Raw genomic sequence first — 21,352 nt, forward strand, 5'->3', positions numbered from 1 at the left:
CCTGATGAGAGACCCCTCTCCCCCAAAAAATTAAATATTGAGCTAAGGGTCCACACCATTTATAGAAATCAACTGATAAGAAGCCCTGCATTTGGGAACATGTGTTCATGTGCCTTGGGAGTCTATCTGAAAGGTCTTTAATAGGACAGTCTCTAGACAGAACTCAGCGGCATGTGCACTCGAGGTATGACACGCACACATGCACGCAATCCCGCTGTAAACATTCTCCGGCTTTTGTGGTGCTGAGGAACGTGCCTGGGCAGCTAGTAGCATGCTGCTGGAACGGTGCTGTTGTGGTCCTGAGGTCGAGTGGGTCTGTAACAGATGAGGAACCAGCTCTGGTTTGAGGCCTAAGACCGACTGCCCCGTGGCTGCTGCTGCATTAAGAACCTCCTACGCCCTCTCTACCTCACTTAAACTCCAGATACAAGAATTAGCCAGGGCTCCTGAAATCTTTGGTCTGAGGCGATTACTGAAAAAGGGCCCAGTGGAGTCTCTGAATTTCTAAACGAGTCATTACCTTTGGGTAATCTCTTCCTTGCACGTACATGTCTGGCTGGAGCTGGGAAGGAATTCATGGCTACTCCTCTCCACCAGCCTCACTGGTTGACTGTCCACGTGATGGCAGGGTCAGTGTTCTGCCCTTTGCACCTAAGCAACTCTTCTCCTTCAAGTCAGCGGATGGGTGAGGTGCCTTCATTCTTTCTCACAGAGGTTTTCACTTTTCCAAAAGACAATCAATAGTTTCTGTGCAACCTATCGGCTCTATGGTTAAATACGACTTGGTATACAAACCCAAAGGACAAAGTGGTTGTGATCAGGCAGCTGTGGCTGGGATCTCTTAATGTGTTCAAGCTTCCTTCTCCAAAGGCCAGATCATTTAAGGTGGGGATACACCCAGAGTTTAGAAGGGATGTGCGTTCACTTCAGTGGCTGGATGAGGGAAACTTCATTTTTCACCTGTGGCAGCTCTAACGGGCCTCACAAGAGACTCCCCTAAAATCATAACAATTCATTACTGCAGGCAATGGGGCAGAAGGGCCAGGGAAACTGGTCTTGCAAGAAAGGGGACAATACAGTTCGGAAATCAAATGCTTTAAGGTCGTGCTGAGTGTTTTGACCAAGGGCTCATAAGAATAAGGAGACTCTTTTATAGAAATGCTCCTGACTAATAAAGAAGCAAACAAACACCTCATATGTCACAAATTTAGCTTTTATGGTCTGGTACTGCAGAGGGATTAACAAGCAAATACTATCAATTTACTTTCAAGTACAGGAACTTGCTTTGGGGACAAAACTCTCAAGAAGCCAGTATGATGGGTGACCCAGCTTAGGTGTGACAAGATCAGAGCAATTGGAGAGAAGTAAATAAAGGCTGAGACCCTGAGACCTTGCTGCGCGGCTATTCACAACCTCCATGGCCGTAGGAGTCACGGGGCATCAATTTGTCCTCTGGCTATGGCACACCCCCACTCCCCAAGTCCTTAAACAGTGTTGAAAGGGCAGCTCCCAAGAGCCCATCTCCTCCAGCATTTGGGTATTAGGCTAAATCCTGCTTTGTGGCAGGAAGCCAGAAAATGCCACGTGAAGATCAGCAGCCTCCAGAATTCCTGATAAGCACTTGCTTACTTATCACACTCTAATGTTCGGATGGGAAGGAGGGAGATGAGGGCAAAAAGACAAGGGGGGATGAGGGCAGAGAGGAGGCAGGATCCCTGCTGTACAGGTTCTGAGCGGCCACTGGATCCAGTGCTCCTATTTAACACATGCCTGGAACTAAAGGACCCTCAAGGAATGAGTATCTGCTCCGAGTGGAAAACCACCCAGAGGTGGGGTTTCCATTCCTTTTTCTGGATGCAGCTCAAAGCATCTCAAGGACCGGGGATGACTCCTCACAATAGGCCCCACAGACAACTGAATACCTGGGCAGCAAGTTCCCCGATGCTGACAGAAGGTTGGGTAGCTCTGGCTACTCCCAGATCATGTATGGTTCCAGCCATCAGTCTTTCCAACCCTGTGACTGGGTGATGTGTGGGTTCTCCTCCCACACTTCCAACAGGGCTTGGCACTAGCTCTGCAAACCCAAAGTCCATCAGCACCAACAAGAGAGAAGATTCGAGACAGCGCAAAGGAAGCTCTGGCCTTTATTTTAAGGCACCCCAAATATATCTCCAGTAGAGCCTTCCTTAACACTAGTCAGGTGTCCAGAAACTCCCTGTTGGATGTTAAGGACAAAGCCGGGGGCCTGCCAAAAATTCCTCCCCATCTCTTACGAAAGAGAGGCTACAACGCCGACTTCCATTATACACTAGAGGAGGAAGATCAGGTCCTGGGGTCCCTCTAGGGGGCTGGACATGAAACCCAGCTGCTGAGTCATGTTTGCAGAGCCCTGGTTTTAACCTGCCTCAGCTGCAGCTGTTCCCTGCTAGACGACAAACGCTGAGAGAACCCCCGCCTCCCCAAGGAGGCTGGTTTTCATTTCTGTCTAACATCTATGAACGGAATTGGAATCAATAAGCCAGAAGGAACACATATTTCAGTCAGTGCGGTCTCAGCATGTCAATAGGGGATGAGTCAGGTCGCCAGGATCTTTATAGTTCTGATGGAGTGGGAGAAGACAAGGATTCTTCTACTTCTGGGGCCCAAGACGGTCTCTCGTACCACTTGCCTCTCCATTCCTCAAACCCTCTTAACTAACAGGAAGTAGGAACAAAAGGAAACAGTTTCAGGATTAACACTAAAAGGGTCCTGTTTCTTCTTCAAAGACAGACAGGAAAAGAACGAGAGGCAGCCAGAGGAACGCAGTGGGAAACCTTCCTCTCCATCCTTTTAAAATTTAGAGGAAAAATGAATTGCTGTCCTCAACAAGATGCTTTCTTTTCTATTGCGTTGTCAATAAAGCTCAGATCATTAGCCCAAGCAGCAAACTGCATTCCTTGGATCAGCCCAGATAAGCAGCTGAAAGAACAGAACTCTGCGCTTATCTTGCTTACACTTGGGAATCTCACCATCCTGAAAGCGGGACCGTGACACGGCGGCAAGGTCGGCAGGTCGCCCTTGTTTTTAACTAAAACAAAGAAGGCTGGTTGAAGGAAGGGGACAACCAGAGGCCGCAGCGGAAAGGCCATGGGAGGAGTCGCCAAGCCAAAGGGGCTTTGGGGAAGAAAGAACTGTGAGGAGGAGAAATGCCTTCTGGGTGGCGACGGGAATCAAGGGAGGCTTTAAGCTCTTAAGAGAGGGTTCCTAGAAGAGAATTAACTCTCTGGGAAGAGGAAGAAAAATCAATGGAAAGCAGATGCTAAGAGACAGCTGACCTTTTCAATGGAAATGGATGGCTACACATCTTGTCACAGGCTGAGAAATGCACTTCCCCCAGAGGAGCCCGGGGAGGGATACTACCGTCACCTGTTCTCTCTGCTGGGCTGCTGGTTTGCTTCAGACGCCTGTGTTACTGAAGTTTCCTCATCCCTAGGAGAATCTGACTGCTTTTCAGAAACTTTCATTTCTTTGACTGTCTCCAAGCCTTCTTTATATTCTACTTTGGAGTTTACAACTCATAGAATATTGGTTTTGAAGTGGTTATTTAAGAACAAAAATCAGAATACCAGGATCAAATTCAAAAGTCACTTACTCTTTCCTCTTTACTCAGCTGAAGCAGAAAACAAATCTCCTAGATCACCCGTGTTTAAACCAAAGCTCTCCTAGCAGAAAAGAAGAGCAAATAGCTCCTTTTCTTAACGCTTGGGAACCTGTTGCCCTCCTCTGCTCCTGATAACCTGGTGCCTTGAAATCATTTCCAGCCAATCTCGTGTGATTTGTGGAGACCTACAGACTTTGTCTTATTCACCTGTTCCTCTCAAAGGGATCCCAAGGACAGTCAGAGAACAGAAATTTTCTTTTTCAGTCGGCCTGATGCTTTCCAAAGACCATCTCTCGCCATTAGGACTGAAGCACAGAGATGACTTCAGGTGAGGGATCCCGTTTTGTGCTGAATCAAATACCAAGGCACGCAAGACTCCTGGAACTTCCAGAAGTTAAAATAATTACTGCCTCCTGTGCCCACACCTCTGTGCACAGCACAAGTTCTTAAACTTTTCTAAATCTCAAAGGAAATGGCCAAATGCGTAGCTGCTCTAGACGTTCGGCTCAGATGAGGGAGTCTTTCAAATATATTCATATACTTTGCTAAGTGTGCGACCCTATGGACCACAGCCTGCCAGGTTCCTCTGTCCATGGGATTCTTTAGGCGAGAATACTGGAGTGGATCGCCACTGCCCTCCTCCGGGGGATCTTTCCAACCCAGGGATTGAACCTGTGTCTCCTGCATCTCCTGCACTGTAGGCGGATTCTTTATCACTGAGCCACCAGGGAAGCCCTCATCTGTTTTACTTGATCCATAATTTTTTGAAAGAAGAAAGTTCAAGACGGGGGTAACATTAAAATACTTTTGGCTTCTAGAAATGGAAAAGTTGGTTCTTCACCCAATTCTTAAAAAAACAAAATGTTTCCCCTTTAGCTTCTGAAACATCCCCTGGGAACCTCTCAGCACGTCTCAGGGCTGGGAGTAGAGCCCTGAGAGGCTCGCTGATGCTGAGCAGAACTGTGGGGAGTTCCGCCCCATTTACAAGAGGGTTACGTCTAACACTTATGTTCGATAACCGTCTCGTGAGGCATATGCCAGGTGCCCCGATGGTGCCAGTGAGTAGGGGTGTGTGTTCATGTATGCGCAGGGCACACACAGCACACAAGACTTCAGAGCAACATTGTTTCCCAGACGAACGCTGAGTGCCTCTCGGGTGCTGGGCACAGGGAAGGCTGGCGACGCCGCAGTGAGAAGGCCATGGAGAAGGCAGTCGTCGAGCATGTGTGCACCAGGACAGCAGGGACCAGATCCATTCTGTTCACTGTACTCCCAGACCCAAGTATCTGGCCCAGGGTAGGGGCTCAGTAAGATTTTGAGTGAAGAGAATAAAATTCAGCACAGGCTATGCTCTACTAAGAAGCCATGGAGGAGAAAAAAAAAAAAACAACTGTCAAAGTCGAAGGAATCTGTCATGGAAAAAATTCACCTAAACGAACGGCTTTGATTGCAGCTCTAACGTTATTTTTCATTTTTTATCTTGCCCCCTCCTCCCTACTCTGACAAATCGCATCAGAGACACCCCTGACTTCTCCCATACCCCTCCCTCTTTCCTACGACGTGCCGAAGAAAGGAACTTTCTGAGGATGGGTGCTCTGCAACCACATCTCTGAAGTCAACTTTAAGATAATTGCAGCGGAAGCGGCTTTTAATCAACTGACAAGCAGCTTTAAGAAAATTAATGAGGACAAAAATCTTAGGAAGGAGTAAATCATTTCTGACAACAAAGCTGTCTCTCTTTTATCCCCGTCTCTCCTTGAAGAAATAGTACCCTTCCAGGATACAAAAATAAAATCTCTTTATTTTCGGTGTCTGCCCCTCCCAAGGCCAGACAAGATTAAGAAGAGGCTCAGTTCTCTTAAGATTTCTGGAGAATACTCTGGATTGAACTAGAGTTACAGGTCACGTTTGAATATCAGACTTTTAGAATCTAAGTAAGTGCAGAAGATTGGATGTGATCACAGGCTAAATTCAGGGCAAGGAGGAAGCCATGGTAAAGAATATATGTTGAAGACTGGAGCAAGGACAGGCCAAAAGAGCCTATAGATGTTAGTAACATAATGCAGTTAGTTTCGCAGTAACTGTTAGTTACATAATGCAGTTAGTTAGCCTATAGATGTTAGTTACAAGCGCTGACAGCACTGGCCACCCATCCTGACCCAGGGTCTCAGCTCCAGTTTAGTTATGACTGATCTGAGTACTCTGGACGCCAAGTCTTTTCTGTGGTTCATTTTAATGAACCTATGGTAATAATCATTATCAGTCATCCCTAGGCTGTTCTGTGAAGATGGCTATGAAATGGTATGAAACAAAGCCAACTACCGTTTCTTTATGACCAAGGTGACACTAAGATAGCTGTTAGTGGGATCACAGCGGCATGTCCCATCCAAGGACAACAGTGAGTTGAATGTTGGGAAAAGGAACTCAAGAACTACTCTTTCAGATGGGGAAGGACCTAGAGAGAAAAATAAAGCTGCTGCTTCTCACTTTATAAGCCTAAGAATCTCCGTACAGCACGTAGGCCAACAGGCATGGGCCTGAGTGAAGTCAGCTGTGGGCAGGTAAGAATCTTAATGAGAACTGGGAAGAAGGCCCCACAGCCTTAGTCCTTAAAGTGCCATCACTAGGATGCCAGCAGGATCCAGACATGCTAAGGGTAGGAGGTCCTCATCAATTTTTCAACTTCTTGACAGTACCTGAGATATCTGGTTAAAGGAGCCACAGAAATAAACCAGATGAGGTTTCAGAGACAGGAAGAGACAAAGTGACAGCAAAAGAGAAAAGAACAAAGCTAAGCTGACAGGTCTAACTAGAAACCCCATGCAGCTGACAGCTGGTCCTCAGTCTTGACTCGGTGTGCAGGCTCAACCGGAGGGCTCGGTAAAACAAGGATGGCTGGGCTCCACCCTCAGAGCTTCGGATTCAGTAGGTCTGGGATGGGGCTGAGAAGCTGCGTTTCTGTTAAGTTCCCTGATGATACGGACTCAGTCCTGGGAATACACACCGAGACCTACTGCCCAGTTAGATGTGAGTAGGTTGCAGGTCTAAAAAGCCTGCCTTCCTTTTCCGCTGCCTAGAAACTATTGAGAATGAGGGGGGTGCATATCTTTTTTTTTTTTCTCGGTGACACCCTGAGGCATGTGGGATCTTAGTTCCAAAGCCCCCTGTAGTGGAAGCATGGCGTCTTCACCACTGCACCACCAGGAAAGTCCTGGGGGATGCATATCTGTGGAGCTGGAGCGCTCGAGGGAGAGGGTACACCAGGGGACAGTCCAGCACAGAAGAGCAGAACTCTCAGGGTCAAGAAGGGGCGTGGGGCGGTGGGAGAGCAGCCAGGAAGGCAGTGAGCAGGGGAGAAGAAGGGGTAAGAGAGAGAGAGAGACGGGGGTGAAGGGAGGGAAGGGCAGGCTCTTCCCAACACCTCCTCCAAACTAACCATCTGTCTGGGTAATGGATGCTCAACCCTTGAATACAGATTCACCACATAGCCACAAAGAAAAAGCTTTCAATAAAATTGGCCCTTAAGTTATCGGAGGCTTTGCCTTACAGAGCATGATGCTGTTTCAGGGAGAAAGGAGAGCTAAACTGCTCTCCGTCCCAGGGATTGCTTCTCCACTCAAGTCCCTCGTCCATCACTTCTGCCGCGCCCCCGACCCCCCCCCCAAAAAAAACGATCAGAGCGAAAAGCAAACCAGCCCTGGTGAGAGTCAAGTCTAGGATATGCAGGGGTTATGGAATGAGAAGCCCTGTCAGTTCTTATTAAACCACTTACATGCCTACAACTCCCACCCGCTGCGGGGAGGGGGTGGTCTACGGGTCTGGGAGAGGAAGCGTAACACCTGTTAATTCCTAGGTGGAAACCACGAAGCGTATTCTTGCCTTCTAACTCAAACCGCCCTAGCACTGCCTCCCCCCCGCCCCCCCACCGCTGACTCTTGCCCCCATTCCTAGGCAAAACAGCACTTGTTACCCATACAAACTGGAAGAACAGTTTGCTATATGACTATTTCTGGTTTCATTAGTAATTCTATATTTTTGTTATTTTATGCTTTCACTTGGTTACAACCAAAGTTATTACCCTGTGCAAGTTGCCACAATTTTAGAAAATTAATTGCTGTTTTCAGTTACAATATTGTGCTTTGTTCCAATTAGGAAATGAAAGCAGAGAGGGAACTCAGGCAGTTTAGTGTTTTGAGAATTCAGCAAAACTTCAGCTCAGCAATCCCTAAATGCCTAACTTAGAAACAAAACAGAAATTAACAAAAAGCCCTACTGGCTCAAGTGTGAGGGAGTCAGGCGGCAAGTGAGGCCCTGAAGCATAGACAACAGTATATCCAGCCTGGAGGGGCCTCAGACGGACAGAGGGAAGGGAGAGGCAAAACAGGCGTCCAGTCTTACTTCTCCTGGTTTGCCAGTGATACTAAAACTGGGACGACTAAGCCTAGCCTTATTAAGCAGAGAGGGCACATATCTGAGGACCCTAGATCCTAGAAACAAGGATAATAATTACACTCAACATGGGGAAGAAAAGAATTCATCACATAGAGATATTCAAGGGAGTACCCTGGAAAGCAATTACAACTGAGAAAAGATAGGAGGTGAAGCACGGACAGCCAAAAAGCTAAGAGTCTGATAGGAAACAGAACACAAACGCCAGTGTGCCTGCAACAAAATTAGCAAACAATCAAAGCACCACACATAAAACCACAATAAGAAGTGAACCTGAGACTCTCTCTGCCTTGCTGAAGAGGCTGAGGGCAGAAAGCTACAATGAAGAAAGCAGTCATTAAGAACAGCAGTTCTCAAACTCAAGTGCATATGAGATCATCTGGAAGCTTGTTTGACAGATACAAATACCTGGTCCCCTCCCTGCCCAATTCTTATTGATTTTAGGTCTGAAGTAGAGCCTGTATTTTAACCAGGACCCCATGCCTTCTAATGCAGGTTGTCCAAGGAGCACAGTTTGAGAAGCACTGATGATCCACGGGTCTGAAGAACTGCTGTTAGTAACTGCACCCTGGCTAAGAGCAATTAGCAATTCATTTTCACAGTTTTCATATGGGATTGGGTAAGGGATCATCTCTTGGGGAGAGAGGGTCCCTCAGTGGGAATTAAAGTAAGTCAATACTCTTGGGGATATTCTCCTAGGAACATCTGTTGGCCCAACAATTTCAACTCTCAACGTTACCACAGTGAATTCCAAGAGCTACCACCACGGAGAAGGGGGACCTGACAGAGGAGCTCCAGGACAGGCCCAGGACCCACAATCCCTTCAAGGACACAGCTTGACTTGATGGATGGAGACAGCCATCTAAACTTACCTGTGCAAAGAGGGAGAGGCTCTACTGTCCCATTAAACCCTTGCTCCCTATTCTCAGACAAAAATGGCACTTCTTGCCTTAAATGGTGGAACAGCACAGCTATCCCAAAAAGCTGGTGTCTTCCCTCCCACCGGGGACTGAATTCAGGGACATGTGCTGAGTGCTTTGGTGCCTTCGGACGTAAGAGGCGACCAAGACCTGGAAAACCAGAAACCTTTCTGTAGCATGGGAGTTTAAAGTCAGACTGGGTGGACAGGGTGAGCAAAAACCTTGCTGAGAAGCCTGGATCCTGCCTCCTGTTTGAGGGAAACACTTCCCAAATGAGAGCTTTCAAATTACTCAGCTCCTCTCCTAAGCAGCGTGGGTGGCCTCAGTCGTGTCCAACTCTTTTGCGACCCCATGGACTGCAGCCCACCAGGCTCCCCTGTCTACGGAATTCTCCAGGCAAGAATTCTGGAGTGGATTGCCATTTCCTACTCTGGGGAGTTTCCTAACCCAGGCGTTGAACCCAGATCTCCTGCATTGGCGGGTGGATTCTTTAACACTGAATCACCTGGGAAGGCCCTAAGCAGCAGGGGGACCTGTTGAGAATCAAACGCCTGACAAGCATCTCTTGTTGTCATGCACGCAGCAGCTGGCTGGGTGCCCTGCGCCCCTCATCTCCACAGCAGACTTCTCCAACTGCATCCCCTACACGGCAGGCCCCGTCTGTGACAGCATCTTGGCTTCCACCCTGGAACTGTCTGCCTTCAGCCAGGTGTTTCTGGCTACTTATGGAAGAGAGGAACCTTGCTAGGATGGAGGACTGGCAGGCTGTGCCCAAAAGTTGGGCAGGAGCCCTGGCTTCTGGAAGAGGCTGGAGATGTCCATTACTGCTCCTGTCTCTTAATGATTAGAAACCATTATTCCATAGTTAGGCAGGACGGGTAAGAAGAACAGCAACGACCAAGACTCTAGGCGGTGAAAAGCAGACACCAGGTACTTTTACCAACCAAATCTGCTTAACATAAGAATATTTAAAGTTCACCTTCCATCCTCACTTCTCTAGGTAAGAAAACAGGGTTGATGAATTTCCTGCAAAGTCCCCTCCCAATCACTCAATGTCAAACATTTCCAGTCACACGGAATTCAAGAATCAGAACTTTCCTTGTCATTATGATGTCAAGAGCAGACAATGCCTCGCTTCTACCCTTGCCAGAGGCATGGTGGCACATGAAGTCATCCTTCATTGGTCCTGCTAGTGACAAGCTGGAAATGATAAGGATGCTTTTCTTAAGATTCTCTTTTATTCCCTCAGCTTCTCCTAAATATCAGGTTCCTTATTAGGTACTTGGACTTCACAAAGATGAAACAGACGTGGTCTCTATTCTCAAGGAGCTCCTGGGCCAAGAGAGGAGAATGACATGGAGATATGGAATGGCAGTTTGGTGTGATGAGTGTTAATACAGAGCCTGTGCTCCATACAGGGGAGTGATCAATCCTGTTCAGAAGATTCCACAGCAGGGAAGCAGCCTGCACGCAGTTGGGTTTCAGGGAGAAGAGGGCACTCCAGGTAAAGGTACCCAGGCAGGAGAAGGCCTTATTCGTTCCAGGGGCTTGGAAACTGGCTCAGCAGAGTAGGGCTTCTTCCCTGCAGAAGACTGGAGCAAGAAGAGGCCAGAGATACCAGACCTGGTCACCTGCTTCCTATTGCTTTGTATATCATGGGTCCTATCTTTAGGATTTTTCTTTAAACCAATGCTTCAGATTTCAGCCTGAATTCCACAAGGATCTACACGTGTGGCACTAAATGAGAGGCCCTGGGGGATCTGCCCCCGTGGAGCTTACACTGAACCTAATTGGGTGGATTAAACAGACATACCACACAGCTACAGAAAACGGGAAAGTACACATAAGCAAGAGCATAAAACTGTAAGTGGCACAGCGCACAGTGCTCGGGGAATTCTCAGGTTCTTAGCTTGAGACAGAGCTTAAATACCATCTAATTAGAGAACTGTTCAAATGCTCAACTCCCCTTGACAAAACCCTGGCCAAATGAGCCCCCGTGGGATGTGGGAATCTCAGAAGCTAGACTGGTTGAGTCCAGGAGGCCACTAACCCCATGATGCCCAGAGGCTTTTATGGTAATACACAGAGGACGGTTTCAGACAAGAGCGGGTCCTAAACACCACCTTCCTCTGCCGGTGAAATGGACGGGACAGTTAAGAGCGCAGCAGCTCCGCAGAGTCCGCATCTCCCACTGTGATTACAATCTCAGGAAAGGAACATTTCATAGTTTACTACCTATCTCTTTTTATAGCCTGCCTCCTCAAAAATTAAAAAAAAAAAGCATAAATATTTCACTGGGTTCTTTATGTATCTCCAGACTATAGGTCTCAAACTGAGGTAAGGAAGTATTCAGTTTGGTCTCTATCCCAAGGTCCCTTCAGGCCTCCGGGGACCCAGCTCGTGATTTAGGGTATGAGAAAGACTGCCTTTTCATAGCCCAGAGCATCCAAAAGTGAGGCCGGCTGGTCACGACTGGGCTGGACTGGAGTCCTTCCTGGCTCCTTATGGGCGTGACGCCTCTGGTCCTGGCTGGGAGACCACACCTCTGTCCTGCATCGCTCTGCCAGCCAGGCCTAGGAGAACCACCATATGGCGAAGCCACGAGCAAGGCACTCACCCTCATGGAGGTCTCACCACCATGCGCCTGCTGCAGCCTGAAGACCTGGGCCACCATGTGCTCCGTGGAGGGGTGCAGCAGAATCCTTCGTGAGGCCAAGCCCACCATCACGTATCGACCCATCGGAGACAGGCTCACCGAGATGGCGTTGGGACCTGAGGCCAGAAGGACAGAGAGACATTCCCTAGAGCTCTCGCTGTTACCAGCAAATAATCTTCCTTAGTCTTTTCTCTCTCCCTGGCCTCCATCTTTGTTTGGTCATCCTGGAGTTAATCTCACAGGGTGGTAGTGAGGAGTACAGTGAGAAGGTGTGCAAAGTACTAAGTCTACCTCTTGACATACAAAATGTACTTAATGAATGCTAACCCATATTAGCACAGAATCACATTCAAAATTGTTATCATACTGTAACTGCTATTTTGAAATCCACTTTTTTCACTTTATACATTACAAAGATTTTTTACCATTAAATATTCCTCTGTAAGAGCCTTTTAAAGGCCAAATGGTATTCTGTCTTGTCAATGCACCATCATTTATTTAAGCAACTCTTCAGAATTTGACATTTTTCTCTGTGACAAATAACACCGCTGTGAACACCCTTGTACATAAATCTACACAAGGCCAGACTGGCTTGCAGCGTGTGAGTGTGCCCACTTCCCCGAGCCATGACCGAAAACAGAGCTCCTCCCCTATTCTCGCCCCTCACAATGGGAACATGCCGGTGATGCCATGGTGGTGGGGAGGACGCTTATTCTGAGACTCTCCTGCAACGCTATCAGCTAGGACACAGCATCTTCCTCTGACCTGTGCCTGTAAAGCAGGGGGTAGCGTACGACCATTACTCCCACCTAAGCGGTGCCTCACCAGGGAGTGCCCAGGCCAAGGTACTAGCGCTCTTGTGTTACTTCACTAGGCTTCCCATCCCTTACCAAATCGCTTGGTGTAGAGCATTTCACCCAGGTTATGGGGGGCCAGGGAGTACACCGCCAGGATGCCTTCATCAGGAAAGCCCCTCTGACTGCTAGGGATGAATGCAGCCAGGAGCTGGCCATCTGCAGAAATGTCACAGCTGGCATCATTGTAGATCTTGCAGTTCTGCACCAGCACATTCACGGAGGCTGCGTCAGACAAAGAAAGAAAAGAGGGTAAGGAAGTCTGGAGTTAATGGTGTGAAAAATGCTACGTCAAGACATTTGGGGGCGTATCCCTAAGGGCCGGAATCTGAACCCTCTCCAGAAATTATCAAGGCTGCCTTTCCTACTAAAATGTCACAAAACAAGCAACACAAGATACCAAAAAGATATGTCTCTTCCACCCCTGTACCAGGAAACTACAGAGTCAGCACAGCCACAACCGCCTGCTGAGTCCTAGCTCACACTTAAGAGACATCATTTGAGAGATGAGATAAGGAGAAAGTTATTAAAAATTATTCCTGGAGAGCCACTCAACAGCTGTTATTGTCCAAAAGATCAAAACTGAGATGAATGAAAATGTAAACCCGCCGATTCCAAGAAAAAGGTGATAGAGGTAAAACTTGCTTGGGGGTGAGAATGCTACTCTCCACCTCTATGTGACCTTGGAGAAGGGAATCATTTCACAAATCTGTGTCTTATTTTCTCCTTTAAGAAAACCGGAGCATTTACAAGACTTCAGTCTTCCGGACAGCTCCTTGCTAATACTAATCCCTAATTCCACAAGAGAGGATCAAGAGAAACAGAGCCCAGCCCTGGCTGGGGGGCTGGAACTGTGTTCACTATGCTTGTCCCCCCACCCACACCAGAAGCCGATGACCACGGGCAGCTCCAGTCTGCACTTAGCACTTACTGAGAATTATGTATGGTCAGCCAGGAGGCAGGCCGGCTCAGCATGAGGGCCTGGGCGGGGTAGGGTGGAGGACTGTCTGTCGGTGGGGAGAATCCATTCCATGTGACAGAACTAATGCGATGTTAGCCAGCTCTGGACTGGGCCTGCATACCTGGTTTCGGTTTCCATTTGAACCCCTCTCTGAGGCCCATTGTGCACATCTCTGCCCGCAGGAAGTGGTCTACCCTCGATGTGAGCCTGGAACCAGAGCGCCCACAGTATAGGCATCAGCAGAACTGCACAACACATCCAAAGGGAATGGACGCACAGCGCGTCCAAGCGCCTCTGGGCTCTGTCTCCTTTAGATCTACCTTATGTGCACGTGCAGAGAGACTGATTTACTCACTCTCTTTATCTCTCTCTCTCTCTCTCTCTCTCTCTCTCTCTCTCTCTCTCTCGGCTGCACCATGAGGATATGGGATCTTAGTTCCCCGACAAGGGACTGAACCTGTGCGCCTGGCACTGGAAGTGCAGAGTCTTAACCATGGGACCTCCAGGGAAGCCCCTCTTTCTCTCATTGGAAGATGACTTAAACAGCCACTGTCAGAGGCGTTATAGTTAAAACAAACCAACAGGCAAGCTCAAGAGCCCTCACTAGATTCTAGGTGATCTACTCCAGGGAGCCAAACCGTCTGACCTGGAATGTCAAGGGTGAGTTTCCTCAGGAAATCACCCTAAGGAAAACAAAACAAAAAACTGCTTTCTTGAGGTGGGTGGAGGGGGTGTTGAGGTTTATCAGGAACTTGGGAGTGATTTCTAAAGCTCTGTATTCATCTCCCTTTCTCTGGGTGTTGTTAATGAAGCCACAGAGATGACAGTAGATCAAAAAAGACATCAGAACACACTGATCGGCTATTGTGCCAATTCTTGGGGGCTGACACAGACAGCACCATCATATGTAGCACTGAGAAGGGACCACAAGGATGGTTCTGTTTGCTCACTAATAAAATAATGACATCCAAATACTCAGTGCTATCACCATTAGAGCTCTGTGCTGCTCAACTTCAAACCCACCATCTGCTCGAGCCTGTATGGCTAGATCCATCTAGTTAGCACTCAGACCGTCTGCTCCTTACTAGGGGTCCCAAGCCTGTTGCCAGAAAGATGACAATCTCCTCCTCCCCTCCCTGATTAGACACATCATTACAGCTGGGGATACAGAGTCAAGGGAACTGGGGGAGCTTTAAGAGTGAGTCCATCTTGGTTTTCTAACCTTGATGTTGGCACAGTTCTCAGAAAGGTAAAAAGAAACTGACCATCCAAGGTGGAGAGAAAAAGTAATCACAAATATTAAGTAGGACATGAAAATAAACACAGAAGGAAATGGACTCTGTGGGCTTTAAGACAGCTTTGCACGGTTTCCATTATATCTACATTTAATATCTCAAAAATGCATGTGAGTATTTTATGAAAGTAGGCTTTTCTATCTTGCTGTTACAGAGTTCTAGTTCATATGTGTTAACCTGCAGTTTAAGCTTACAGAAGCCTACAATCACCCTCAAAACTCACCACCAACATTAGAAAAGCAGTACTAGATTGTTGTAGTTCAATCACTAAGTCGCGTCCGACTCTTTGTGACCCCACTGACCGCAGTGTGCCAGGCTTCCCTGTCCTTCACTATCTCCTAGAGTTTGCTCAAACTCATGTCCGTTGAGTCAGCAATGCTATCCAACTTCCAGATTAATTTCTAAGGTGGGCTGGGGGTGGGGAGGAAATTACAAGTAAGGTTTTCCTTCTTCTGAGAAGTTTGGCTCTAACTGCCTGAAAAACTCGGCATATAGACAAACAGCATTTTGTGAGCCCCCAAATCCAAGCCACTGCGTTTGTGTTTGTACTGTATTAAAGTGAAGTCGCTCAGTAGTGTCCAACTCTTTGCGACCCCTTGGACTGGGCCTACCAGGCTCCTCTGTCCATGGAATTTTCCAGGCAAGAGTACTGGAGTGGGTTGCCATTTCCTTCTCCAGGGGATCTTCCCAATCTAGGGATCGAACCTGGATCTCCTGCACTGCAGGCAGACGCTTTACCATCTGAGCCACCAGGGAAGCCCTTGTACTGTATTAGGATGACTCCAGGACTCCAATTCAATGGCCAGCTCCCAAATTTTGTCCTCTCCCCTCAACTCCACCCAATTTCGCAATTGCTCCCAGTTCCTGCAGTGAGCTCAGAGAGATGCAAATAACACGTGAAAAGAGAATGCTGGAATTAAAGTTGAGTTTCTCCAGCAGCAGGCTCAATTTGGTGTGTAGCTAGGGATCCAGGGTTTTACTTCTCCCCTAATAACGGGAACGTGGTAGGCAAAGAGTGATTTGGTAGCTTCAGTAAGCACTGGGTGGTATGTTTATAGTTTCATTAATATTTCAGAGCTCCAATTAGTAATTTACATTTGCTGCTTGTTGTCTATTAATTTCCCACATGGAAATGGAAATATTCAGTTACAATGGTGAGTGGTCACTGCTTCAATTTGTTCGTGCAGCTTCTTCTCAGAAGGCTGAAATTTTGATGAGTTAATTTACACAGGGAGAGATTTCCTGGCTCTCTTATTTGCTTTCTCAGGCCATAGGAAAGTAATGCACTAATGACAAGGACAGCTCATCCTTTTTGGACTTGACAATAATGTAAGCAGGTGGAGAAAAAGGTGAAGTAAAATACAGCCTAGGATAGTGGCAACCCGCACGCCACCAGAAATCTTTGTTCTGCTTCCTGCCTTGCCTTACTACAGTGGTTCTCAGGTGTTAGCATGCATCAGAATAACCTGGAGGGCCTATTAAAACACAGATTGCTGAGGTGAGGCCTGAGAATTTGTATTTCGAGAGAGTTCCCAGGTGTCTCTGATGTTGCTGATCTAGGACCACACTTGAAAACTGCTGCCTCACCAAACACCCCTTGATCCCTAAGCTGGAGTTCCAGCAAACAGCCCTGCACACGGGAAGGGAAGACACCCACGGGGAGTGAGGATGGAGCAGTTAGCTGGGCAGCTGAGGATGGAAGTGAGGGCAGGCAAGTAAAGGGTTTTCAAATCAGAACCGCTTCCAAGCTGCAGCGGGGCAGCTCCAGGGGGAGCAAGAACGATGCAGGAGACAGCAGGAAGCCATGTTCCAGACTTTGCAGCGTAATCGCCTCCTAATTATAAACGATTTCCAAGTGAAAATGCCCTAGCAGGGAATGGGAGGGGTAAGAAATACTGATGCCTGGAGGAGCAGATGGCTCTGCCTTCCTATCAGCTCCATAAATTATAAACAAACACCTTGTACAAAGATCGATTTGCAGCCTGTTGCTGGCTGGCCAGATGAGGCCACAGGAGTGATTAGTGGCTGCAGTGCTTTTGCAAATGCATTAGATCCTGATTTGGAAAACCCAAAGGGGTTTAAATCAGCAGGAAAATTTCCTTTTGGCTACCTCTGACCCTCAGATTTCAGAATGAGACCTCCTGCACAGAGCTCCAGATGACACTATGTAAGCGTGCCCAGCAGTGGCAAGCACACAGGCTCTGTGCGTGTGTGTGCGTGCCCCGCACCGCCCAGCCTCTGGGTTTCTTAAGGTCACCGGGGCACCCTGGTGACCAATGCTACTCACTGGTAGGAGCCTACTCTTTAAACACATAGTAAACCTAATGAGCTTTTTTTTTTTTCCATGACAGCAGTTTCAAAATTATCTATGTTATACAAGGCCTTACTCACAAACTTCTTAACTCTTTACAGATCATCTCAACTAAGAGAAACAGTTGGTGAAACTCTTTAGCCTAATTCTAGAAAAGGGCTGAATTCAATTCAGATTAAGTCAGATGGCACAGCGACACAGAGGCTGCTGACCACACCTGAGTAAAACTGTGGGCCAGTGGCTCCCAGGCCCATGCTGGGCCCAAGCCCAACGCTACCCTCCTTTGGGAAGCAGGCAAGGTTCAGAAACGGATGCTTCTGCAAAACAGATCCCCAACTTAACTCTGCCGACAGCTGAATCTATCAAAACTGTAACAAGACTTGATTCAGGCCAACCAGGAAACGCAGAGTTAATGACAGGAACCTCAGGTATAAGTGACTGGCATTCTAGAGGGTAAGACCATGGCAGGGAACGTCGGCCACTATCAAACATATGAGCCCTAAACTCCTAGAATGCCAAGTCTTTTTCCTAAGTAACTCTTGAGTAAAATAGGGCGCTTTTAAGAAGCAGAATTCTAACACCACACAGGACTTAAATGAGGGGGAAAGGTGAGCCAAGTTAAATAAGTCAATCTGGTTGTACCATAATGCTCTTTGATCAGCTCAGGTTTTACAACAGCCATGATCAAAGGAAGCAGGGAGGAGCACAGGAGAATGACAGGAAGCTGCGGTCAGAACAAGCGGAGGCTTGTGCAGAGAACGGCAAGGACAACCAGAGAGACGGTGCTAGTAGTATGTCCAGTGCCTGTATTCTTCAGAATATTTGGTGTTTCTTTCAAAGAAAATTGTCTCCAACTGGGGAGAAACAACATGCTTCAGAATGTTGGATCAGAAGCCAATTACAAACGAGCCAACAGTCTAATACAGAACTATCTTCTTCACATGACATCACTCTTCAGAGGCACCTCTTGGAGTACTGGAAATAGGGCAGGGATGACTTTAGAATTATGGCCATATTCTCAAAGAAACATGGTATAATTTCCAAGAAAAAGACATGATAAAAAGAGCTAACATTTATTGACCATCTACTACAGTAAGTGCCAGATGTTGTTCAGAGTGCTTGACGTGTACTAACTAATTTAATTCTCATAACATTCACATGAAGTTGGCACTTATTATAACCCTCATTTTATAGACAAGGAAACTAAGGTGCAGAGAGATTAATTAACCAAGGTTACACTATTAGAAGGTAGCTGTGCAGATCTGAATCCAGACAGTGTGGCTCAAGAGTTCATTTGCTTAACCAACATAGGGCAGTTGACAGAGAGAACGTTATCAAAGAACGACCTCTCCCTATGTTTGTGAAAAAGAAGAGAAAAGAAGAAAGCAGCCGGCTCAGACCTTAAAATTATAAAAAGTACAAATAATTATAATACTACTTCAACTGTTCTAGACAAAGAAAAACTTTCAAATTATATTTGCAACACAAGCATAACATTGATACCAAAACTCATAGATTTCAAGGAAAAAACTCATAAGTAAATTATCAGTAAGCTATGTGGAAAGAATTTAATGCTAAAGAACACACCATGAACCAGGTAGGGTTTATTCAAGGGAGGTAAGGAGGGGTTCAATATTATAGAATCTATTAACATAATGATCCGGAGAAGGCAATGGCACCCCACTCCAGTACTCTTGCCTGGAAAATCCCATGGACGGAGGAGCCTGGTAGGCTACAGTCCATGGGGTCGCTAAGAGTTGGACACGACTGAGCGACTTCACTTTCACTTTTCCCTTTCATGCACTGGAGAAGGAAATGGGAACCCACTCCAGTATTCTTGCCTGGAGAATCCCAGGGACGGGGGAGCCTGGTGGGCTGCCGTCTATGGGGTCGCACAGAGTTGGACACGACTGAAGTGACTTAGCAGCAGCAGCAACATAATGATCACATTATTAGGTCAAAGGAGAGGAAAAAATCATTTAGTTATCATCACAGATGATGATAAGATATGACTGAATTTATTATCTAGTCTCTCTTTTTTTTGGCCATGCCACGCAGCTTATAGGAACTTAGTTCCCTAACCAGGGACTGAACCTGGGCTTCAGGAAGTGAAAGCATTAAATCGTAACCACTGGACTACCAGGGAATTCCCAGTCTCTATTCTTGATAAAAATTAACAATAAAATAAGAATAGACAGGGGCTTCCCTGGTGGCTCAGTGGTAAAGAATCTGCCTGCAATGCAGGAGTTGTAGGAGATGCAGGTTTGATCCCTGGGTTGGGAAGATCCCCTGGAGGAGGGCATGGCAACCCACTCCAGTATTCCTGCCTGGAGAATCCTATGGACAGAGGGGCCTGGCAGGCTACAGTCCATATGGCTGCAAAGAGTTGGACACAACTAAAGCGACTTAGCACGCACACATGTACAAGAATAGATGACTTCCTTAAAACAATAAACTAGTCCTGGTTTAACCCAAAAGTTAACAATATGCATACCTGGAAAAAGCTAGATGTTTTCCTACTGAAATCAGGAATGATATGAGGATGCTTGCTGTTATTTAACACTGTTCTGACTGTAGCAGCCAATGCACTTAGACAAGAAGAAGAAATCACAAGTGTACAACTTGAAATGGAGAAGGTAAAATTAATATGATTTACTGATAACATACCCAGAGACTGAACTGAATAACAACTATAATTAGTAAACAGATGCAGTAAAATAGCAGAATTTTTTAAAAAGCCTTTAACAATAAACTTTGAAAATGTATAAAATTACATGAAGAAAACTTTAAGAACATAAGAGAGATGTGGAGAAACAGAAAATCATGCCATGTTCTTACATATGAAGATACCACAAAAATACAGAGTCTTAAATTATTTTATATATTCAATGTGATCACATTAATTACACTTACAGGATTTTTTCAGGGCGGTGAAGGGAAGAAGCGAGGTAGTTTTAAAGTCCATATAGAAGACCAAAATGTTCAAGCAGGCAGGAAATTTTGGATTAAAAAATAACAAGGAGACCAGTCCTACCAGATACTAAAACACAGAGCCTCAAACTTAAACCAATGTGATACTGTTACATGAATAATCAGACAGATTCCTGGGGCAGAAAAGACAGGAGACATACATCTATATACTCACAGGATACTAATAGGATGAAAGTGACATCCCAAATCAATGGGGACAAATGAATCATTTTATAAACTGGTTGCAACAAATGAGTAGCCACACGGGGAAGAAGTTGGATCATACTCTGTTTATTTAGGACTGGGTTAAACTTCTGATGAATCAAAGATTTAAAGGAAAAAACTAAAATATAAAAGTATTATCTGATCTTCTGGATGCTGCCACAAAATCTAGGAACCATAAAAGGAAAGTTGGATAATTCTGACTACTTAAAATAAGTCCTGTGACAAAAATAACCTTCAGCAGAGACAAAAGACAAGTGACAACCAGGAAACTCCTCCTATGTGTTAATTTTCTGATTTATAAAGAGCTCCTATAGAGCTGATATGGGAGAGACCAGCAACACACACACACACACACACACACACACACACGCACACACACAGGTGACCCCACTGACAAGCCAAGAAAGGAAACACATGTGGCTAAATAACGTGGCTTATTATATGAGAAATACAAAATATCAACATACTATATACATATTTTTTTGGCCACACCACACAGCTTGCAGGATCCTAGTTCCCCAATTAGGGATTGAACCCATACTCCCCACAGTGGAAGCTCAGAGCCCTAATGACTAGATCGACAGAGAACTCCCACTTACATATTATTTTTACTATCAGATTTGCAAATACTCCAAAATATGACAGAACAATCTACAGGCAAGAGTTTAGGGAAACACGCCATCTCATGAACCGCAGGTGAGAATGTAAATCGGTGTGCTCTCTCCACAGAGGGTGATTTAGCTGCTGCTGCTGCTGCTAAGGCGCTTCAGTCGTGTCCGACTCTGTGCGACCCCATAGACGGCAGCCCACCAGGCTCCCCCGTCCCTGGGATTCTCCAGGCAAGAATACTGGAGCGGGTTGCCATTTCCTTCACCAGTGCATGAAAGGGAAAAGTGAAAGTAAAGTCGCTCAGTAGTGTCCGACTCTTAGCGACCCCATGGACTGTAGCCTACCAGGCTCCTCCATCCATGGGATTTTCCAGGCAAGAGTACTGGAATGGGGTGCCATTGCCTTCTCCGGTGATTTAGCAGTACCTACCAAAATCACGAGTCTACATGCTCTTCCTCCCTA

The 21,352-nt window shown here is 46.5% G+C and overlaps 1 protein-coding gene across 16 annotated transcripts in view; it reads right to left on the minus strand.

Moving 5' to 3' along the window:
- AMBRA1 (autophagy and beclin 1 regulator 1) overlaps nucleotides 1-21,352 on the minus strand; it is a 168,093-nt gene that overhangs the window by 18,411 nt on the left and 128,330 nt on the right. For all 16 annotated transcript variants that reach the window (XR_014068243.1, XR_014068242.1, XR_014068241.1 and 13 more), the window contains 2 exons: nucleotides 12,556-12,744; nucleotides 11,627-11,781 (listed from right to left, as the gene is read on the minus strand). Coding sequence is in view for 11 of the 16 variants with exons in the window: in XM_081538478.1 (XP_081394604.1) it covers nucleotides 11,627-11,781; nucleotides 12,556-12,744 (344 nt within the window). In the remaining 5 variants the exon portion in view is untranslated. The remainder of the gene's footprint in view (nucleotides 1-11,626; nucleotides 11,782-12,555; nucleotides 12,745-21,352) is intronic.

The sequence above is a fragment of the Giraffa tippelskirchi genome, chromosome 11 (assembly GCF_054371585.1).
Source record: "Giraffa tippelskirchi isolate mGirTip1 chromosome 11, T2T-mGirTip1v1.2.pri, whole genome shotgun sequence".
In the NCBI taxonomy this organism is placed as follows: domain Eukaryota; kingdom Metazoa; phylum Chordata; class Mammalia; order Artiodactyla; family Giraffidae; genus Giraffa; species Giraffa tippelskirchi.